The sequence below is a fragment of the Apodemus sylvaticus genome, chromosome 14 (genome assembly GCF_947179515.1).
Source record: "Apodemus sylvaticus chromosome 14, mApoSyl1.1, whole genome shotgun sequence".
Lineage (NCBI taxonomy): Eukaryota > Metazoa > Chordata > Mammalia > Rodentia > Muridae > Apodemus > Apodemus sylvaticus.
The window spans coordinates 42,747,915-42,765,521 of record NC_067485.1 but is presented as its reverse complement, the minus strand read 5'-3'; the positions used below and the strand labels follow the sequence as shown (position 1 = coordinate 42,765,521).

Genomic DNA, 17,607 nt, shown 5'->3' with positions numbered 1-17,607 from the left:
TTCACATTTGTGAGTCTGAGGAGGAACAAAGACTTTGCTGCTTCCCAGGAACTCACAGTGGGGAAAGGCCTGGAAATATCCTCCGCAAGCATGTGCCTATGTGAGCCAGCACGTCACTCACGTCCTCTGGCGACACCATCTTCATGGCCATGGTACACTTCTCAGTCTCCACAACCATCTGCAAAGACAAACAGCACACATGACACGGAGCCCAACTTCTTCCCTGTAACAGCATAGTCATATGTATAAGAAACTTTTCAATAGTGGGAATATAAACTGGTATAGCAACAATGAGTGTTCTCACAAACTAAAGCCCTAACCACCATGAAACACAGCTGTATTACTCTTGGGAATACAAGATGATAAGTCAACATACCACATACTTGCACATCCATGTTAATTGCTGCAATATTCTCAATAGCCAGGAAATAGAACCAGCTTACATGTCTGTGGTAATTACTTTAACTGTGAATTTGGCACAGCCTAGAAACACTAAGGAAGAGACTCTTAATTTAATAATTGAGTGAATCAGACTGGACTGTGAGTATGTCTGTGGTGGATTGTCTTGATCTTTAACTAACATGAAGAGTCAGCCTACTGTGAGTGGTATCAATCCCTAGGCAGGCATTCCTGAAATATATAGGAATGGACAAGTAGACCAAAGTATAAGCGAGCAAAGATCAATATATTTATTCTCTGCTCTTGACAATGAAGTGATAGGGACCCTAAAGGCCAAACTGATGGGAACAGACCTCCGTGGTGACATCCACATTCAAGTCAGAACCTATCCTGAGAAACATCTACCCAAGCTTGTATTATCTCTGTGGTAATTGGTTTGTTACTTTTTTAAAAAGTGTGTTTTTAAGAGAAAAAAAATCTTATAAAATGCTTGGATAAAAGTTAATAATCTTTTTTACTAGAAGCAAAGGGAAATTCATAACATTATTAAAAAGTCAACCTGCCTATACAGAGAGAAACACTGCCAGGAAAAACACTGAAAACAGCAAGGGATAAACTCTTCTGCTAGGCTTCATGGTGAAGAACAAACTGGAGACACGAGAAAGCTGAGATGTGTTCCTCACCTGGTCCTGGAAATGAGTTTAAATCCACTTGAAAAGAGAGTGTGCCATGACACAGGTGACTCGCTGATGATGGGACCCTTTCTCAAGAAAGTCACTGATCACTACCCTAAAAGATGGTCTTACTGTAGCTCCCCAAGTAGCCATCCCAGTATCAAAGCATCCTAAGCAGTTTCTCCCTGTTGTCACTTCAATGCATATAAAGGGAAACAGAATTCCATATGCAATTAGCCAGGGAGCGTAAGAAAGTGAATCGATGCTTGCAGTGTGTTTTAGCTTTCTATAAAATTAGTCAAGCTGAAAATAAGAATAATCTAAATCAACGTATTCTTATGAAGGAGGAAAGGACTGGAAAATGTGTTGAAATAACAAGATCCAGTCTTGACTCTCAGTGTCATGAAGCTTCTTCACAGAAACTTCAGGATGGCAGCACTCGGGGAGGGGGAGAGTGGAGCTTCAATTTTAACTCAGTGTTCAAAAAGTTGATAACCCAAGCTAACCTGCTGGCAAACACCTATAATCCCAGCACGCAGGAGGCTGAAGCAGGAGAATCACCATGAGTTTGAAGCCAGCCTGGGCTATGCATTAAGAGTCAAGTCAACTTCAGCTATAAAATGGGGCACTGTCAAGAAAGAAATGGAGGGGTGCGAAATGGAGGGGTGCGGGGAAGAGAGAAGGGAAGGAAGGAAGGAAGGAAGGAAGGAAGGAAGGAAGGAAGGAAGGAAGGAAGGAAGGAAGGAAGGAAGGAAGGAAGGAAGGAAGGAAGGAAGGAAGGAAGGAAGGAAGGAAAGAAAGAAAGAAAGAAAGAAAGAAAGAAAGAAAGAAAGAAAGAAAGAAAGAAAGAAAGAAAGAAAGAAAGAAAGGTGCCAGGGAGATTGCCTAAGTTTGTTGCTTAGGACCCACATGATGGAAGGAGAAAACCAACGCCCAAAGGTTGTCCTCTGACTTCCATATTTGCATGATGGCATGCAGCTACACACGTGCTCATTCATGGGTGCACACAAACGCAGCCATAACTAAAGTATAAAATTAATAGATTTTAAAAGACTCAAGCATGGTAGTGCGCACCTGTAATCTCAGCACCCTGAAGGCTGAAACTGAAGAACCACTATAAATTGATGGTCATCTTGGGATATACACAGAAAGACCATGAGTAAACAAAGAATGGGAAAGAAGGAAGGGGATGAGAGGGGAAGCAGAAGAGGTAGGAGGAAGAAATTCTCTAGACTCGCCCAAGTGTGTCTCCTATCCAGTGGTTCAGGAGATAGCCTAACCCTAGATCCGAGGTGGCAGCCCAATCACAGGGAAACTTTGTAGCTGGTTTCCTACCAGACACCACTGTGTCCAGGAGGATGCTAAGTCACAATCTTGCTGCCTAACATCAGGCTCCTTTGCCTCACATACAGAAGAGCCAGACTCACATGCAGGAGGCCATTGTGTGTCTGCACTTGACACCTGCCCCCAACCCTTGGCGATTATATTTCACATTCCTCACTTCTATTCAGTTCAGTCTTGGTTCAAAGGATTCATAATTAGCCTATTCTAATTCCACTTGATCTTCACACATAATCATCCCTAATTATGCAGGACTGAATAGGATGACAGGAAAGAGAAAGGACAACAGGTGGGGGAAGAAAAGAGCCTTCAAACCCAACCTGACAAGAAGGTGCTTACAAAGCCCTGCTGAAGATGTCAACACCTCTGCATGATGTACAGTCTGCAACAAAGCCACTACAGTGGAACCACCCATCACATCTCCACCTCAAGAAAGAAAAAAAAAAAAAAAAAAAAAAAGCTGTCTATTAGTGTTGGCTTCCAGGCTGAGCAGAGTGCTCAAACACCTCACAGTGCAGAACACCTACCGTCTAGTCCCCATTTAAAACAGTAACTGGAAGAGTTCACAAGGTCCTAGGTTTGACCTCCAGAAACTTAAATTGACCAGAGATTATAAGACAGCATCTCTACTCCTGATCACTGATCCCAATGTAAGCATTCTAAGGTCTGAGCTAAAACCTCTTCCTTTTTTCTCTTTTCCATTTTCAGACAGGATCTTAAAAATTGCTTGAGCTTAACTCATAACTCACTCTGTATCTCTGGCAGGTCTTGCACTCCCCTTGCCTCAGCAACCAGGAGCTTAAATTAATTCACTGGACACAGCTATAGGTAACAGGTTTTTTTGGGGGTTTTTTTGTTTTGTTTTGTTTTGTTATTTTTTAACTAACCCACAATCAATAAACATAGGAGGTAGTTTAGTTTCCTCTAAGAGAAACAAAATGAAGTTGGCTTACCTGTGTCACTATGACACAGCAAACATTTTAGTTGGAAGACAACAACAGATGTTGACCTGCAGATAAAAATCTAAAAATTCTATAGTATAAGTCCGTAAGTAGTACCAAGTGTGTGGTAACATCATCTAGAATTGAAAATAAGATTTCTGTACCCCAGATTTCCACAAAGAGAAGGAAAAGAAAAATAATTAAGGCAAACTTCAGTAATCTGGTAAAATATTTCCTCATTTATACACAGGGCACCACATTCTGCTCCAAGCATTTTAACTGAATTGATAAACCACAGTTAAGGGGCAAAAATAGCAGTGACGAAAGTTTAATAAGCCCAGAATGTTAGCAAAAATTCATAATGAAGTTTAGATAGTGGGGAATGGAGAGATGGTGCATCAGTTAAGGGCACCTGCCACTGCTCTTCCACAGGACCCAGATTCAGTTTCCAGCTCCCAATTCAAGCACCACTATTAACTCCAGCTTGAAGGGATCCAATGCTCTCTTCCTGCTTCCAGTAGGCATCTGCATATGTGAGCATTCATATTCCTATTTATATATCCTCCCTCCCTTCCCTTCCTCCCTCCCTCTCTAATAGAAATAAAATCTTTAAAAAACAAAACAAAAAAACAAAACAAAAAATGGGGTACTGGAGAGGTGGCTCAGTAAAGAACACTGACTGCACTTCCAGAAGACCTGGGTTCATTCCCAACACCCACATGGTAGCTCACGACTGTGTATACCTCCAAGATCTGACACCCTCATACAGACATGCATGCAGGCAAAATACCAACACATATTAAAACAAAACAAAACAAAAAACAAAATAAATATTCCTTAAATGGTCAAGTTGCAATTACAACCAGCAAATGTCATTGTCCTCATGACCTCACAGACTAGAGACTCGAGGGACTTGAGGCTTTCAAGTTACTGATCCTCCCTTGGGGTTACACAGGTTACTGAGTCTCCACCTTCAGAACACAGACAACCAAATTGTGTACTTGTGTATTTAAAACAAACAAAACACTCAGATTTATTTAATCCTAACTGCCATACATGTTGTTTGTGTTTGTGGACATATGTGCAAAGGGTTGGGGGCCACAGGGTGACAGGGCAACAAGTGACAGGGAGAGACTGGATGAGGCTGCTGATTGGGCATCTAGGGGCCTCCAGTATGAAACACAGGAGGGTGTGAACACCACTAGGGAACTGGAAATTCAGTCTAACCTGTGAGGCTCTAGAAGCATGCTATAGGCTCACTCTCAGCTTGTCTCCCAGGCACACGTCACTGGGTAATGTTCACAGAAGCTCTTAAGAGCCGCATGTCAGGGACTCCGTGTGATGGAAAAGCTCTGTGGCTGAAGCAGCCAGTGGCCTACCCAGTCCTTCTAAGTGGTTGACATACTGAGGTGGCATGTCTACAGCTTATGGAATGGTAAATCCCTGCAGCCACGGGGGAAACTTCATCTTGCTGTGCCAACCTCTTCATAATTAAATACCACAGTCAAATCATACTTTCAATATAAACTTGGCATTAACATTCATTAATGCCCTCAGAATCATAAACAGACATTCCTCAACAGAGAGGAGCCTAGGATGACATCACCATCCCATCACTCATGGGTGAAGAAGACTCATTCCTACATATGTTTGGCCATTTGGGCAAACATATGTTGCTCTGACTTCTTTTTTTCTTTTTCATACTCTAGTTTCAGGAGAATGATAAAATATTGCTCTCAGCTGAACTATGGAAAAATTCCAAGAATTTGTATGTAATCTCGGCTGTCATAAATGACAGTTTTGACAGTTTCTTTTTAAGAATGTTACCAACAACTTAAACAAACACATGTTGTTAAGAGGTAAAACAATACACTTAAAAATATATAAAGATCAGAGAAACTGATGTGACAGAAAATCAGTTCAACCAGACAACATGTTTTTTGAGGTGATCAATAAAATGTCTAACTAAAGTAACCCATCCGTATCAGTAAGATTTCTGCAGATACCACAAGGGAGCACTATGAGCCATTCGGGGAACAGTGACATCACCTCAGAGCACAGAGAACTTCCGAATGTCTGAGAAAAGATTAGTGCCAGTTCTGGCCTCATAAAAAGAGACACCCAGAACAGCAGCTCCTTCTCAGTTCCTACAGTAACTCTACCGCCATGCTAACCCAGATTGGAGAAGGAAAAAAGAAAATGGCACTCAAGTACCTCAAACAGCAGTGCGGAAAAACTCTTTCCCAAAGTCTAACACATAAAATATCTATATGTAACCTAAGTGGGATATATAAATATATGTTGTAAGGTATGTGGAAGGATAATAGATAAGATGTTATTTTTTAAAAATTAAATGTAATTTAATAAAATTCAAAATACATACATGTAGAAAATGATGGAGATGATAAGGAAAGTGAGTGTAGCTACTAGGTGACTATAGCAAAATAAAAAACTATAAAATCAAAATCAATTATATTCCCAATATAATCGACAATATATAAAAAGGTAATGTGTTCTGACTCATGGGGATTGTCTTAGGAATGAAAGATTCAATATTCATAAATAAATAAGTATAACTCCTCATGGAAGGGAAGGGAAAAATCCTAAAAATCACTTCAATCTCAGGAAATAGAGAAAAACATTGAATAAAACCCAACACTGGTCCTGATAAAAACTCAACCAGGAATAGAAAGAAATTCCCCTAACTAGGTACAATCATTCCCAGAACAAATCTACAGATAACATCGCATTTCATAGTGAAAGAATGAATCTCCCTTATTGATTAGGAAAGAGACAGGACAATCTGGTCTGGCCACGTCTCTTCAGCGTTGTCCTGGAGGTTCAGGCTCAGTGTTACTGGCGTCTGAGACTTAGTTCTACTCTACCTGCAAGCCAACGACTTGGCCTGTTACTGTCCCACAGATGCTGGCTGGAGCCAAGAAGCTCCTTGTTCACAAAGTTAATGTCATAACAAAGAGGCAAGGGCATCATGGTAGACTCCCCGGAGCTCAAAGTTGCACAGAGTGACATGGAGAGATTCAGATGGATGCCTGTGAGTGTGTGGGTGTGTGTGTGTGTGTCCGTGAGTGCGCGCGCGCACGTGCGTACACACGCATGTGCACACACACACAGACACTCTCTACAGGAACCATTGTCAATGTGCAGTTTTCCGTTTTCATGAGAAATGGTAAGTAAGCCTGGTCTTCCATAGAGAATCATTCCCTCTTTCTACAAGGTAGCTCACAGCAAAATATCTCCTGGAAATGTCCTAGGTAGAAAGAAGTCAGTGTACTGAAGTCTTAATATATCCAGCTGTGCAGGAGCATATAAAACTCAGGAGTACCGACCTCCCCATGGGAGGATAGACAAGGAAAAGAACAGCTATCCACATTCACACAAATGACGATACCATCTCTACAGGAAACAATGAAATCTGTAAGAAATGCTGCCTCTATCAGGTGAGCACAGTAAGGGGAGCAGAATGTAAGACCCAAATGCCAAAGTCAGTTATCTGTATCCAGAATATTGTTTTTCAATTTGGAAGGGGAGGGGAGGGGGAAGACCCTATGTACCTGTTAAAAGGGCTGAGATAAAAGAGACCTCATCTGCGCTCACTGGGGGGGGGGGGGGGATGTAAAAGAAATAGGTCTCTGGCATACTGTAGGTGGCAACCTGAAACTGTAACACCTGTGGGGCCAGGTTGATAGGACTCAACACTAAACACACCTACCACAGGAGTCTGCTGCTCTGTTAAGACATGTGCCCGTGGCAAATGAAAGCACTGTGTAAAAGGTAAGAGGTCTTTGTGCAGAGAGATAGCACTGGAGAAGCCAAGAAAGTTAAACACACAGCTAGTCTCTTTAAAGAACGATGTTTGCCTGTCTCCTACCCAGAATGCTAGGAAACGGTGTAGTTTATAACCCCGTGATCCTTTGCGATCTGTAGAGACCAGCTACAACTGTATCCCCCATAATATAGTGTTTCACTCTCACAGACTTCCTCGCCCCTCCCCCATAAGGCTTGAGCATTGTTTCTTAGTCCTCAAAGTGCATCCTTATGAGATGTCACTTGTACTTCATGACACCATAAATAACTCCTATATTATCTTACGGCCAAGCCAATCTTGATTCCCATGGGCTTTATGTTTACCATAGTCATTCTCCCCAGACCCTTATCTTTAGCATTGTTTCTGAGTCAACAGAACCCATCTTCAAAGAGTTTCAATGTAAACATGTATTAAGCTTTGATGTACATATGCGACTGAGTTAACTGTCATCAGAAAACTTTTCTCTGAAATTGTGCTGCTTAAATATGACTAAAATAAACAACCTGGCATCACGCTCCAGAAGTTTGGCCCAGAGTCGGCTGAATCAAATTTTATTGTTACCTCACCCAGATCATTTCCCTGCTAGCCATGATGCTTGCCGGGACCTACACATACATGTCCAAAGACCTGAACATAAATATTGACAGCAGCTGGACCTGGTACAGTCAAAACTGGAAACAGCACACTGTCCAGCACCAGATAAAAGGATAGAAAGACAGATATATCCATGAAGCAGTACACCACCAACAACAGGAAGTAATGATACACTAAGACATTCAATAAATCCACCTCACAATAGTTAAACCGAATGAGGAAGGCAAGACTGCAGAGTGTATGATCCCATCCATAGGAAGTCTTCTAAAGTGTGACCCACACTCTATGGTGGCAGAAAGCAGGTGTCTGCAAGCGACTGCAGATGGGGAGGGGACGGAAGGTGATGAATAAATTCATTATCCTGACTGTGCTAACAGTTTCGTGGATATACATATGCCAAAAGTTATCGAAGTTTACACTTCACTGCTACAAGTGAAACTATTTTTAATCGGCTTTAAAGCACCCAAAAGAACTCAATTATCATTTCCTTCCAAGAAACATTTTCATAAAGCCAGGCACGTGGCTCATACCTGTGCTCCCCATACTTAGGAGGCTGAGGCAGGGGGATTGCTGAGAACTGGAGGCCAGCCTTGTCTAGGGTTGGGGTACTTTACATAACAGTTTATAAAAGTCAAGAAGCTTTGGCGTTTATCTGCCATACAGCATGGACGAATGGAAAGGTAGTAGCTGGCATGGGAGCCGATTGGTTCTCTCGATTTCCAATTTTCTTACCACAATGTGCTCCCCTCCACTACCCACACAGCCTCTGCCCTTTCCCCCTCTTAAAGTGCTACTCTCCTCTTGCTTTTCAGTTGTGTCTCAAAACAAAAACAAAAAAACAAAAACAAACAAACAAAACCACCTTCATTTCTGTGACCTCACAGTGACAGACTCCTCACAGTGACAGGGCTCCTCACAGTGACAGGGCTCCTCACAGTGAAGGCTCCTGGGGCTCATACTCACCTGAGCTGGCTTGTGGCAGATGACTCCATGAATCTCTAGATAGCTGAAGGTTAGCTCGAGCTGTAATGAGGGGGAAAGGGGAAGCAGAGACCTGTAATGAGGGCTTCGAAACATATCATTTGAGGTTCAAAACATGTTATAATCAGAACTGCCCCAAGGCTAAGTAAGGTTTGTGCATCTTCTGAGGACAAGCTGCTTGGTAATCTGTCCACCGTAACAGACCTGGGATTTATCATATCTCAAAAGAGGCATTACCTGCCTCACCAACAGAAGAGCGGAAGTGGCATGCCTGCCTTTTACAGTTTGCCCAGGCTCAAAACAGATGAAAGGCCTGCACTCTCCCCACTGTGTACACACAGGCCAACGCCAACAGAATGCCAAGCCACCAAACACATATCTCCCCCCTTTTCTCTACAATGTTGCCTCAGAAAGCCTCAGTGCCCATGGCCCGGCCCTTCTTCAACTCTTTGTACCACACTCCACTCAATCACTAAACTCACCTTCTTCTCAAAAACCCATAAATTCTCCTTTTAGGTGGATTTGGATAAATATCATATTTGTGAATTTTAAACTATGTCAAATGGCATGTACTTAAAGTTACCCTTGCTCTGTGTTTTCACAAATTCTTTCTTTTATATTTTATTTTTTTATTTTTATTTTGTGATGCTAGGCACCAAATCTAAAACATGCAAACCAAACTTTTGCCAACTAATTAAGAAGCCTCCCTTCATTTCGTCTCCTATGATCCTCACCTCTTTCTGTCCTAAACGTTCTCCAGAGTGTAGTATGTTTTCTGATCTGTCTATGATCACTAACCTTTCACCTAGTTTTGCAGACTGTCATCTTATTACACCAAATAGTCACAGGACATGGGACTGGACGATGGCGTAAGATGACTGGAGCATGCATGAGCCCTATCTCCCATTAAACCTAGAGTCACATATGCATCCTTTGGTACCGCTGTGGGGATTCTAGGAATGCCCAGAGACATCACGATCTGTAGATGTTCAAATCCCTGGTAGCGGGGCACCCTGTGCATGTTACATGTGTCCTGCTAAATACTGAACGTCTCTTTGCAGCTCCTATACTGCCTAATACAATGCAGAGCAGTGTAACCAGCAGTGCCGTGCTGCCTGGGGAGAAGTGAGGAGACAGCGTCTGCAGGCAAGCGCTGTGTTTTCACATACTTGGGATCCATATAAATGAAATCCACAGATGTGACACCAGTGGCCACAGAGGGCCAGCTGTCATGCTTAAGGAAGAAGTGCAGTCAACCCACAGGGACTCAGTTCTGCTCTCTGTTGTCATGTTGAGCTGAGGTACACAAGTAAGACAAAATATTAAAGCAGGAGATATCAAAATTAAACACCTGGAGGCACAGTGATAGCTGGAATCATAGAACTTGGTGTGGTGGCTGATATCTGTAGTCCCTGAACACAAGAGGCTGAGGCAGGGGGATTACCATGAGTTATGGGCCAGTTGGACTATTTATCAAGACTTTATTAGGAAGGGTGGTATATGAGAATGAATAAATGAACTCACTCATTCATATTCCCCGAGTCAACACTTCTGAACAGCCTACTATGTGCCACACTGGAAACTCTAATGGGAATAAGATATGTCTTCTTCTATGAGCTACATGTATGCTAGCAGGTCCATATTTTGAAATATTCAATTACTGCAACTTTTCCACCTAATGTTACCATGATCTACATGTGGGTGAAATTCTTTAAATTATAGCAGACAACTGAAAATGCATATGTCCTAAAAAGGCATCCTTGCCTAACTGCATTATTTAAAATACATAAACATATACAAATGAGCCTTGACATTCCACTCCTTTTTGCAGTGCAAAGCTTTTATTTGAATCACGCCTTACTTACAGATGAGCTGCTACCTTCTGAAATGGAGAACCTGGGGTTGAGGATACGGCTCGGTTGGAAGAGCAGTTATCTAGTATGCACGAAGCACTGGGGTTTGATTCCCAGTGCCACATCAACCAGGTGTGCTATTACCTGCCTGTCCTCACAGCATTTGGGAGGGAGAGGCAGAAGGTACAGAAGTTCAGAGACATGCCTGGGCTACAGAAGACTCTGTCTCAAAAAAAGAACATAAAATAAAATATTTTATTTGAAGGCAGCTGTTTTGTAGGCGAGGGCAGGCATTTCTAGAGTGGCCTTCATCCTCCTCATCTCTGTAGAGTAACAGTGGTGAGGTCCTCAAGGTGTCGATTTTCACAATAATTCACTTCCATTAGCCTCTGATATCTCCCTCCTTGTTTATTAAGTATCTGTTGCTATGGAAACGGCCTCTCACTTACGTGCCTGATATAGCTGCTACATAACGAGCAGACCACAGGCCCTAATCTGTCATCGAAACCAGCAGACACAGGGTGGATACACAGCCATGAGCACTGCACTGACGTCAGTCACCAGCTGGAAACCTGAACGTTTGTGAATTTGTCTTGCGAGACTGTAGCACAGTTAAGATGCTTGTGCAGTGCCTTAACAAGGGCCTTTCCTGGGCTACAGAACCAGGGAAGCCCAATGAGACTGCGGGTGGTCCTTGGAGAATAACCTCAAGTTCCATGAACCAAGAAGAGGTAGAAAGGAACCAACATTCAATAAAGGAAGACAGGCATAGGGCAGGGCTGGGGTTGTAACTCAGCTGATAGGATGGTTGCTAATGTGTGTGAGACCCTGGGTCTAACCCAGGCACCACATAAAACCCATTTCCCCTGCCCACCATTCTTCTTCCATTCCTTTGTAAACTGGCTGGCCTTTCAGTGTGTAGCCCAGGACTACCTCGAATTCACACCAGTGCCCTGTCTCCAGCTCCCCCAAACACTGGAGCTCTAGGTGTGTGCCACCCTGCCTAGCTTTTCTTCATGACTGGTGTAATTCATGTGACTCAGGTGTGTACATACACGCACACATTGAGATATCTCACAAGCTTAGCCAAATACTACCCAGGAGTACTTTTCTTTTCCAAATACTATCTCTCATATTGCCCAGGCTGGCCTTAAACCCATTATGTAGCCCAGGTTAGCCTGGAATTCATTACATAGGTGAAGATAGCTTTCAGTCCTTGAAGCTCCTGCCTCAAAGAGTGTTAGAATCACATACAATAATCACTATGCTCACCTTTGGAGCTTTCCTTTCATTAGAGCAAGTAATTTTCCCCCCAAGCCCATACATCTCCATCTGCAATCATGCAGCATTAGCTTTGACACTGCCCCTGCCCATTTCCTGTTGGAAGGTTTACTAAGTAGGCCAGGTTGGCCTAGAACCCGAAATTCCTCTGTCTCAGACTACTGCTGTGCAACACTACACCAGCTCTACCTTTGGTATTTTTAGAGAGAGTTTAGTCCTCCAACCTTGTTGCCATCGTAACTGATTAGTTTATAAGACAGTGAATGAGTCAATTTACGCATCAAAGGGGTTGGAACCTAAAGTATCTTTCCTTAGTGAAGCAAGTAGGAGTTCAAACTTGGAGCTTGGTTTGTAACTCGCACCTCAGAAAGGAGGTCGGCTGAGAGTTTAAGTCAGCCCAGGGTAAGTAAGGAGCACGGGGCCAGAGTAAAGGCCTGAGGAAAGGGAGCAGGGGAGGGGGAGAGGGGAGGGCAAAGGGGGAAGGGGAAAAGAAAAATGGAAGGGGCGGGGGAAGAAAGAAGGGAAGACATAAGAGGAGAGGGAGGGGAAGGAGGGGAGAAGGAAAGGAAGGAGGGGGAAGGTAGAAAAAAGACAGGGAAGGGAAGGGAGGAGTGAGGAAAGAAGGAGAGAAGGATAGTGGGAGGAAAGAAGAGGGGAGGGTAGAAATGGAATGGGAGGGAAGGCAAGGAGATAGGAGGGGAGAAGGGAAGGGAAGGGAGGAGAGGCAGGAGTGGAGGGGAGTGGAGGGGAGGGAAGGGCCTGGGAGGGGAGGAGGGGAAAGGTGGGAAGGAGAGAGGGGAGAGGAGGAGAGGAGGAGAGTTTGAAGTGTTCTTTTTCACAGGCAGACTGGAGAGGGTACAGAGCTCACAGCCCTGCAGTGCACCCTTTAGAATCATGAAACTATTTCCCATGTGTCAAACCCTGATTGAAAAAGGCCGCTACTGCTGGACTGAAGCAAGTATGAAAGGGAACTGGCACAGCACAAGTACGGGAGAAACATCTGGGACAACGAGCCTGGGGATGGAACACAACGCTTCACTACATTTCTTGGGACGCCTCTACACACAAAGTTGAAAGGAAATGAAAAGCATCCTTCAGGGACATTCTGAAGAGGAATAAACAAAACATCTGTGCTGAGATAAACTGACACATCAGTCTACATGCTATGTTCTGTGCAATGGATATGTGAATGCATGTAATTTAGAACAGGCTTGTCCAACCAGCAGGTAGCATGCATTCCAGAACAGGTCTGCAGGCAACTTAACATATATGGAGATAACAACATCATATCACAATGTCAAAGGCTGGACACCCCTTCATTTGAGTATCTGTGGATATGTGCACATGGATATGCACAGAGTGTGTCTGTCAATCCATCTCAAAAGGAGAGCTGGTCCCTGCTTACCTTGGTGGGGATGCGTGCAGACAGGAGGAAGGCTCGGCATGATGTGAGCACCTGTAATACAAAAGCAGATGTTGGCATTAGTACCACAAATTGGCCTAGAGACTTCAAAGACAGTAATACTCTAAAAGCTTCCTGTTATTCAGTGTTGTGATGAGGCCTGGCTCTTGTCCTAGAAGGGCAAGACTTCTTGGACAACTTCTTGGTCCTATAGAATTAGTTCCAGGCCAGGTGAGCCTTCGTGGAGGCCTATGGTGAACAGCAACCCATGAACTCTCTGATGAGCAGCTGGTCCCAAGGCTAGATCATCGTGGGCAAGCACTGACGACGGCTATCTTAGCGCCCTAAGACAGCTACATCAACAGTGAACAGTGAAGGGCCTGGTGCCTTCTCGCTTGCACTTCCGCAATGCCAGCTCCAATGTCTGTCCTCCTGCTTTCCACCACAGGGCGACTGATAACACTTACGTAACAACCAGGCTAGTTCCCAAGAGACCTTCTCCAACTTTGCCTCCTTGGACAGGACATTACTGAACTTCCTTTCTGATAATCAGCTAAGGATATCTGTACACTATAGGAGCCTGTGGCGTATAAGCCTCTCTTACCATGCAGAAGACCTCTCTTGAATACAAAATAGCTGATGCCTGGCTCTGAGCAGGCTACCTTCCATCATCTAACTGGGCTCTCAGCACAGTAGAGATCCCCATGGGCCTCCCTCGTGAGCTACTGAAGGAAAGAAAGGAGAGGCCAGAGCCCTGAGAGCAGTAACAGGAGAATCACCTTCCTTCATTTTCCAAAGAACGTCCTAGTTACTAAATCCTAGTTTAGCAAATGAGACTTAGGCCCTAATCTAGGAATCCTAAGTCTGAAGAGAATCTTAGAAGCTACAGATGAGAATGTGGAGGTGATTTGGTTCACTGGTCGGCGGGGCTAGCATACACCAGAGCTTAGGTCAGTCGCCAGTAATAAGAGGGAAGGGAGCTACGCCAGGATCTACTCGCACCTAAAATCTCGACTGCTTCACTTTAGAAGAAGGTCTGCTCTATATATCTCTAGTAAGTTCTGAGCCTGAAGGCAACAGAAGGCATTTACATTTAAAGATTTCATATGCTGAGTCATCACCGCCCTCGGAGGCCGGGCAAAGAAGCAAAGCAATAAACCTGAGACAGGTCAAGGGGAGTGTGGGCAGCATGGCTGCCATGACAACGAGCACAGCTGCAGAGAGCCTGAGAGAAACACCCTAAGAAGAGAAGACATCTCTTTCCGCTGGCGGCTAAAGAGGTCAATCCACAACCACTTGAGCTCACAGTCTAGGAGCCTAAGGTGAGGAACAGCATAGCGGGAAATGCACGGTGGAGCGAGGCTGTGACCACTTGCTGGGAGGTAGGAAGCAGGAAAAGTAGAGAAAGCCAAGGTACCAATGCCTGGATCCTTTAATGAGTCACTTCCTGCTGTGCACGCGGAACAGTCTGACATGTGCCTGTGTTTAAACACTACCTTTATTTCCATTTTGAGCACAAGAAGCTGGAGCAGACCGAGGTTATACACCTTGCACAGCAGAACGGGCTTTCACATGATCCGGGAGCTGGCTCCCTCCTCTCCCTGCCTGCATCCTGGCTGACGTCTGATGAGCAGTCGTGCCCCACCATATTTTCTACTGTTGCACAGCAATCATGACAACACAGACCTGGAGTTCTGACCCAGACGCTCTAGCTACACATTGGGGTGCTCCATGCTCCAGATTTTAATCTTTCCTTTTAAGAGTCAGGTTCCTCTGGAAATGGCACATGTGGAACCACAAACAAGTCACAGAACATGAAAGCCTTGTGAAGCAAATGGAGACACAGCAGCAGTCAGAGGGATGACCAGTAGCCTAAGGAAAAGGTTGAGTTTCTACTGGTGAGTCAGACTGCCTTCCTGCCACCACCTTAGCATCTGGTCAGGACTTGATCTCTTGTTATCTCCACGTGCCCCTGCCTTCCTGGATCGAGATGTAGTGCTCTCAGCCTTGGTCTCTCTCCGTTCTTCCCCTCAGATCCCCTCTGCTGATGCTGCCACTGTTCCCAGGTCTCTTTACACCTTGCTCCAACCTCCTCTTTCCTCTACTGTCTACTCTTGCTTCATTCAGCCCTTTCCTTGCACCCCTTTAATGACTAGACATCCGGGGTTGTCTTTATACCACCTTGGGAAAAACAAAAGTCACAAATCAAAGAAGAAATACTACATTCCAGGAAAGTACTGCACGTACGGCACAATCACAGAGCAATGCGCACAAGCTCTGAGGGAAAATGAAGAGATGCCTTTGGACATCATTATACAAAGAGCGCACGGGTAATTAAGCACTTACGAGGTCCCCTGTGTGCACCTAATTAATAAGTCTTAAAAACTAATCTCAAAACACACACTTAAGCAACTGAAACAGGGCCGCGTATGGCATTTCGAGCCTTCCTACCCTGATGCCTTGGGGATAAACTCCTCCCTCCACCAGCCACCGGGGTCAGCAGACCAGTGGGTTCTGTCTTGGATCAAGTGCCACTCCCTTCCACAAGCAGCATCACAAGGTATTTCTGGAGGCCACGGGATGGGTATCAATTAGTATTAGTACATTAGTACATAGTATTAAACAAAAAAGAGATGGAAAAGAAAAACAAAACAAAGCCACACATTCTTCTTTGAGTAAGAGCCATTTCTTGGATATAAGAAGACATTATTATCTAATGATCATTCTACCTTCACCCTGGAATAATCAGGCTCACCCTCTGTGGCCATGCTATATAAGTACACGCATCCTTTTGAAGTTAGACACAGTTCAAAAGTTGTTCGAGAAGAGATTCATCCAGAGAGCCCAGACTTTGATATTCTTGTGCTGGTTGGTCACCTTCTGGGAGCCAGCTATGGTCTCTAGAGTCATACGGAAGTCCTATGAAAGTTCGTAACAGAGTAGAAGTGAAGTACAGCAGATCTTTCAGCATCAGCCCACTCTTCCTCGGGACTGGTGGTCTGAGAACACAGTGGGTCCTCATATCTGGACAAGACTGAACGTCCTATCATTCTGAACATGCCTCTTCCTTCATCAGCAAAACCCGAGTTTTACTGAAATGAGGCTCTAGCCACCAGGAATCCCCATCTAAGCAGTCTTCAATCTGCTCCAGGATGTCGCCCCAGAGGATTTGCAGGCATTGGTAAGGATTTCACCTACATGGGAACAGCCAGCATCATGCTCACAGGAAGATGTATTAGAGTAACCCTTCCCCTTGGTGTAACCATCTACCTCACAAGAAAACCTAAGGGAGGAGGACCAGCTGGACTTACAGTTCAGGAGTTACAATACCTCGGGGCCAGGAAGGCACTGTGGGAGAAGTATGAGGTGGCCCAGGAAGCAGAGCCTCCGGAAAGGAGACAGGCCTCTTGCAGTAACCCATGCACTAAGGCTCTGGCTCCTACAAGTTCCACAACCTTCTCTAATGGCACTGGCAGCTGGGGACCAAGTGTTCACCCACATGAGCCTATGAGGGATTCCTCATTTCAAACTCAACACCCCCTCATTGGCTATGACCTCCTCATTTCTGAGGACATTTCCAGGATCAGCACTAAGACTCTTCTTAGGAACCTAGGCCAACGTACATGCTTGGATTTGGGCCTCAGAAGAATGTGGATTGAAAGTCTGGCTCTCTCACTGTCTTCCACAAAGCTGACCCCTCCAGCAGGGCAGAGGCAGCAGTGAGGAAACGAGGCTCCTCAAGCAAGAGCAGCCACCACTGAACCACCACGGCAAGGGGTGCAGGGTCACCCCAGCACCTAGCACACACTGAGTGAACAGAGGCTTCTTGTGTAACTCTTTCTTTAGGTCCCAGGGGTAGGAAGGTCCACTTCCTCACTTTTGTTCAACCAAACAAAATTCACAAAGACACTAAGGCAACCCCTAAGCTGAAATTTTCTGTGAAGACACAGGTTTTGAATAAGAAGAATTTCCTTGTAAACTTAAAAAAAGGAGGGGGAACAGGCATTATGATGGCCCACACTTATGATTACACACTTATGATCCCACTTGGGGCGCTGAGGCAGAAGCATCACTGAGTTCAATACTTGAGGTACTGAGTAAGACCTTGACTGTTAGGGGAGTGGAATATGCAGAGTATATACACTTAGCCAAGGGACTCTCTTTTTTAATTTTTGTTATTGATTTATTTTATGCATATGAGTATACCACCATTGCTCTTTTCAGACACACCAGAAGAAGGCACCAGACCCCATCACAGATGGTTGTAAACCACCATGTGGTTGCTGGGATTTGAACTCAGGACCTCTGGAAAAGC

At 44.5% G+C, this 17,607-nt stretch overlaps 1 protein-coding gene across 6 annotated transcripts in view; it reads right to left on the bottom strand.

Moving 5' to 3' along the window:
- The window catches only part of Carmil1 (capping protein regulator and myosin 1 linker 1), a 267,034-nt gene that overhangs the window by 142,531 nt on the left and 106,896 nt on the right, over window positions 1-17,607 (bottom strand). For all 6 annotated transcript variants that reach the window (XM_052156906.1, XM_052156907.1, XM_052156909.1 and 3 more), the window contains exons 3-5: window positions 13,296-13,346; window positions 8,739-8,798; window positions 57-178 (exon numbers count right to left, since the gene is read on the bottom strand). In XM_052156906.1, coding sequence (XP_052012866.1) covers window positions 57-178; window positions 8,739-8,798; window positions 13,296-13,346 — 233 coding nt within the window. The remainder of the gene's footprint in view (window positions 1-56; window positions 179-8,738; window positions 8,799-13,295; window positions 13,347-17,607) is intronic.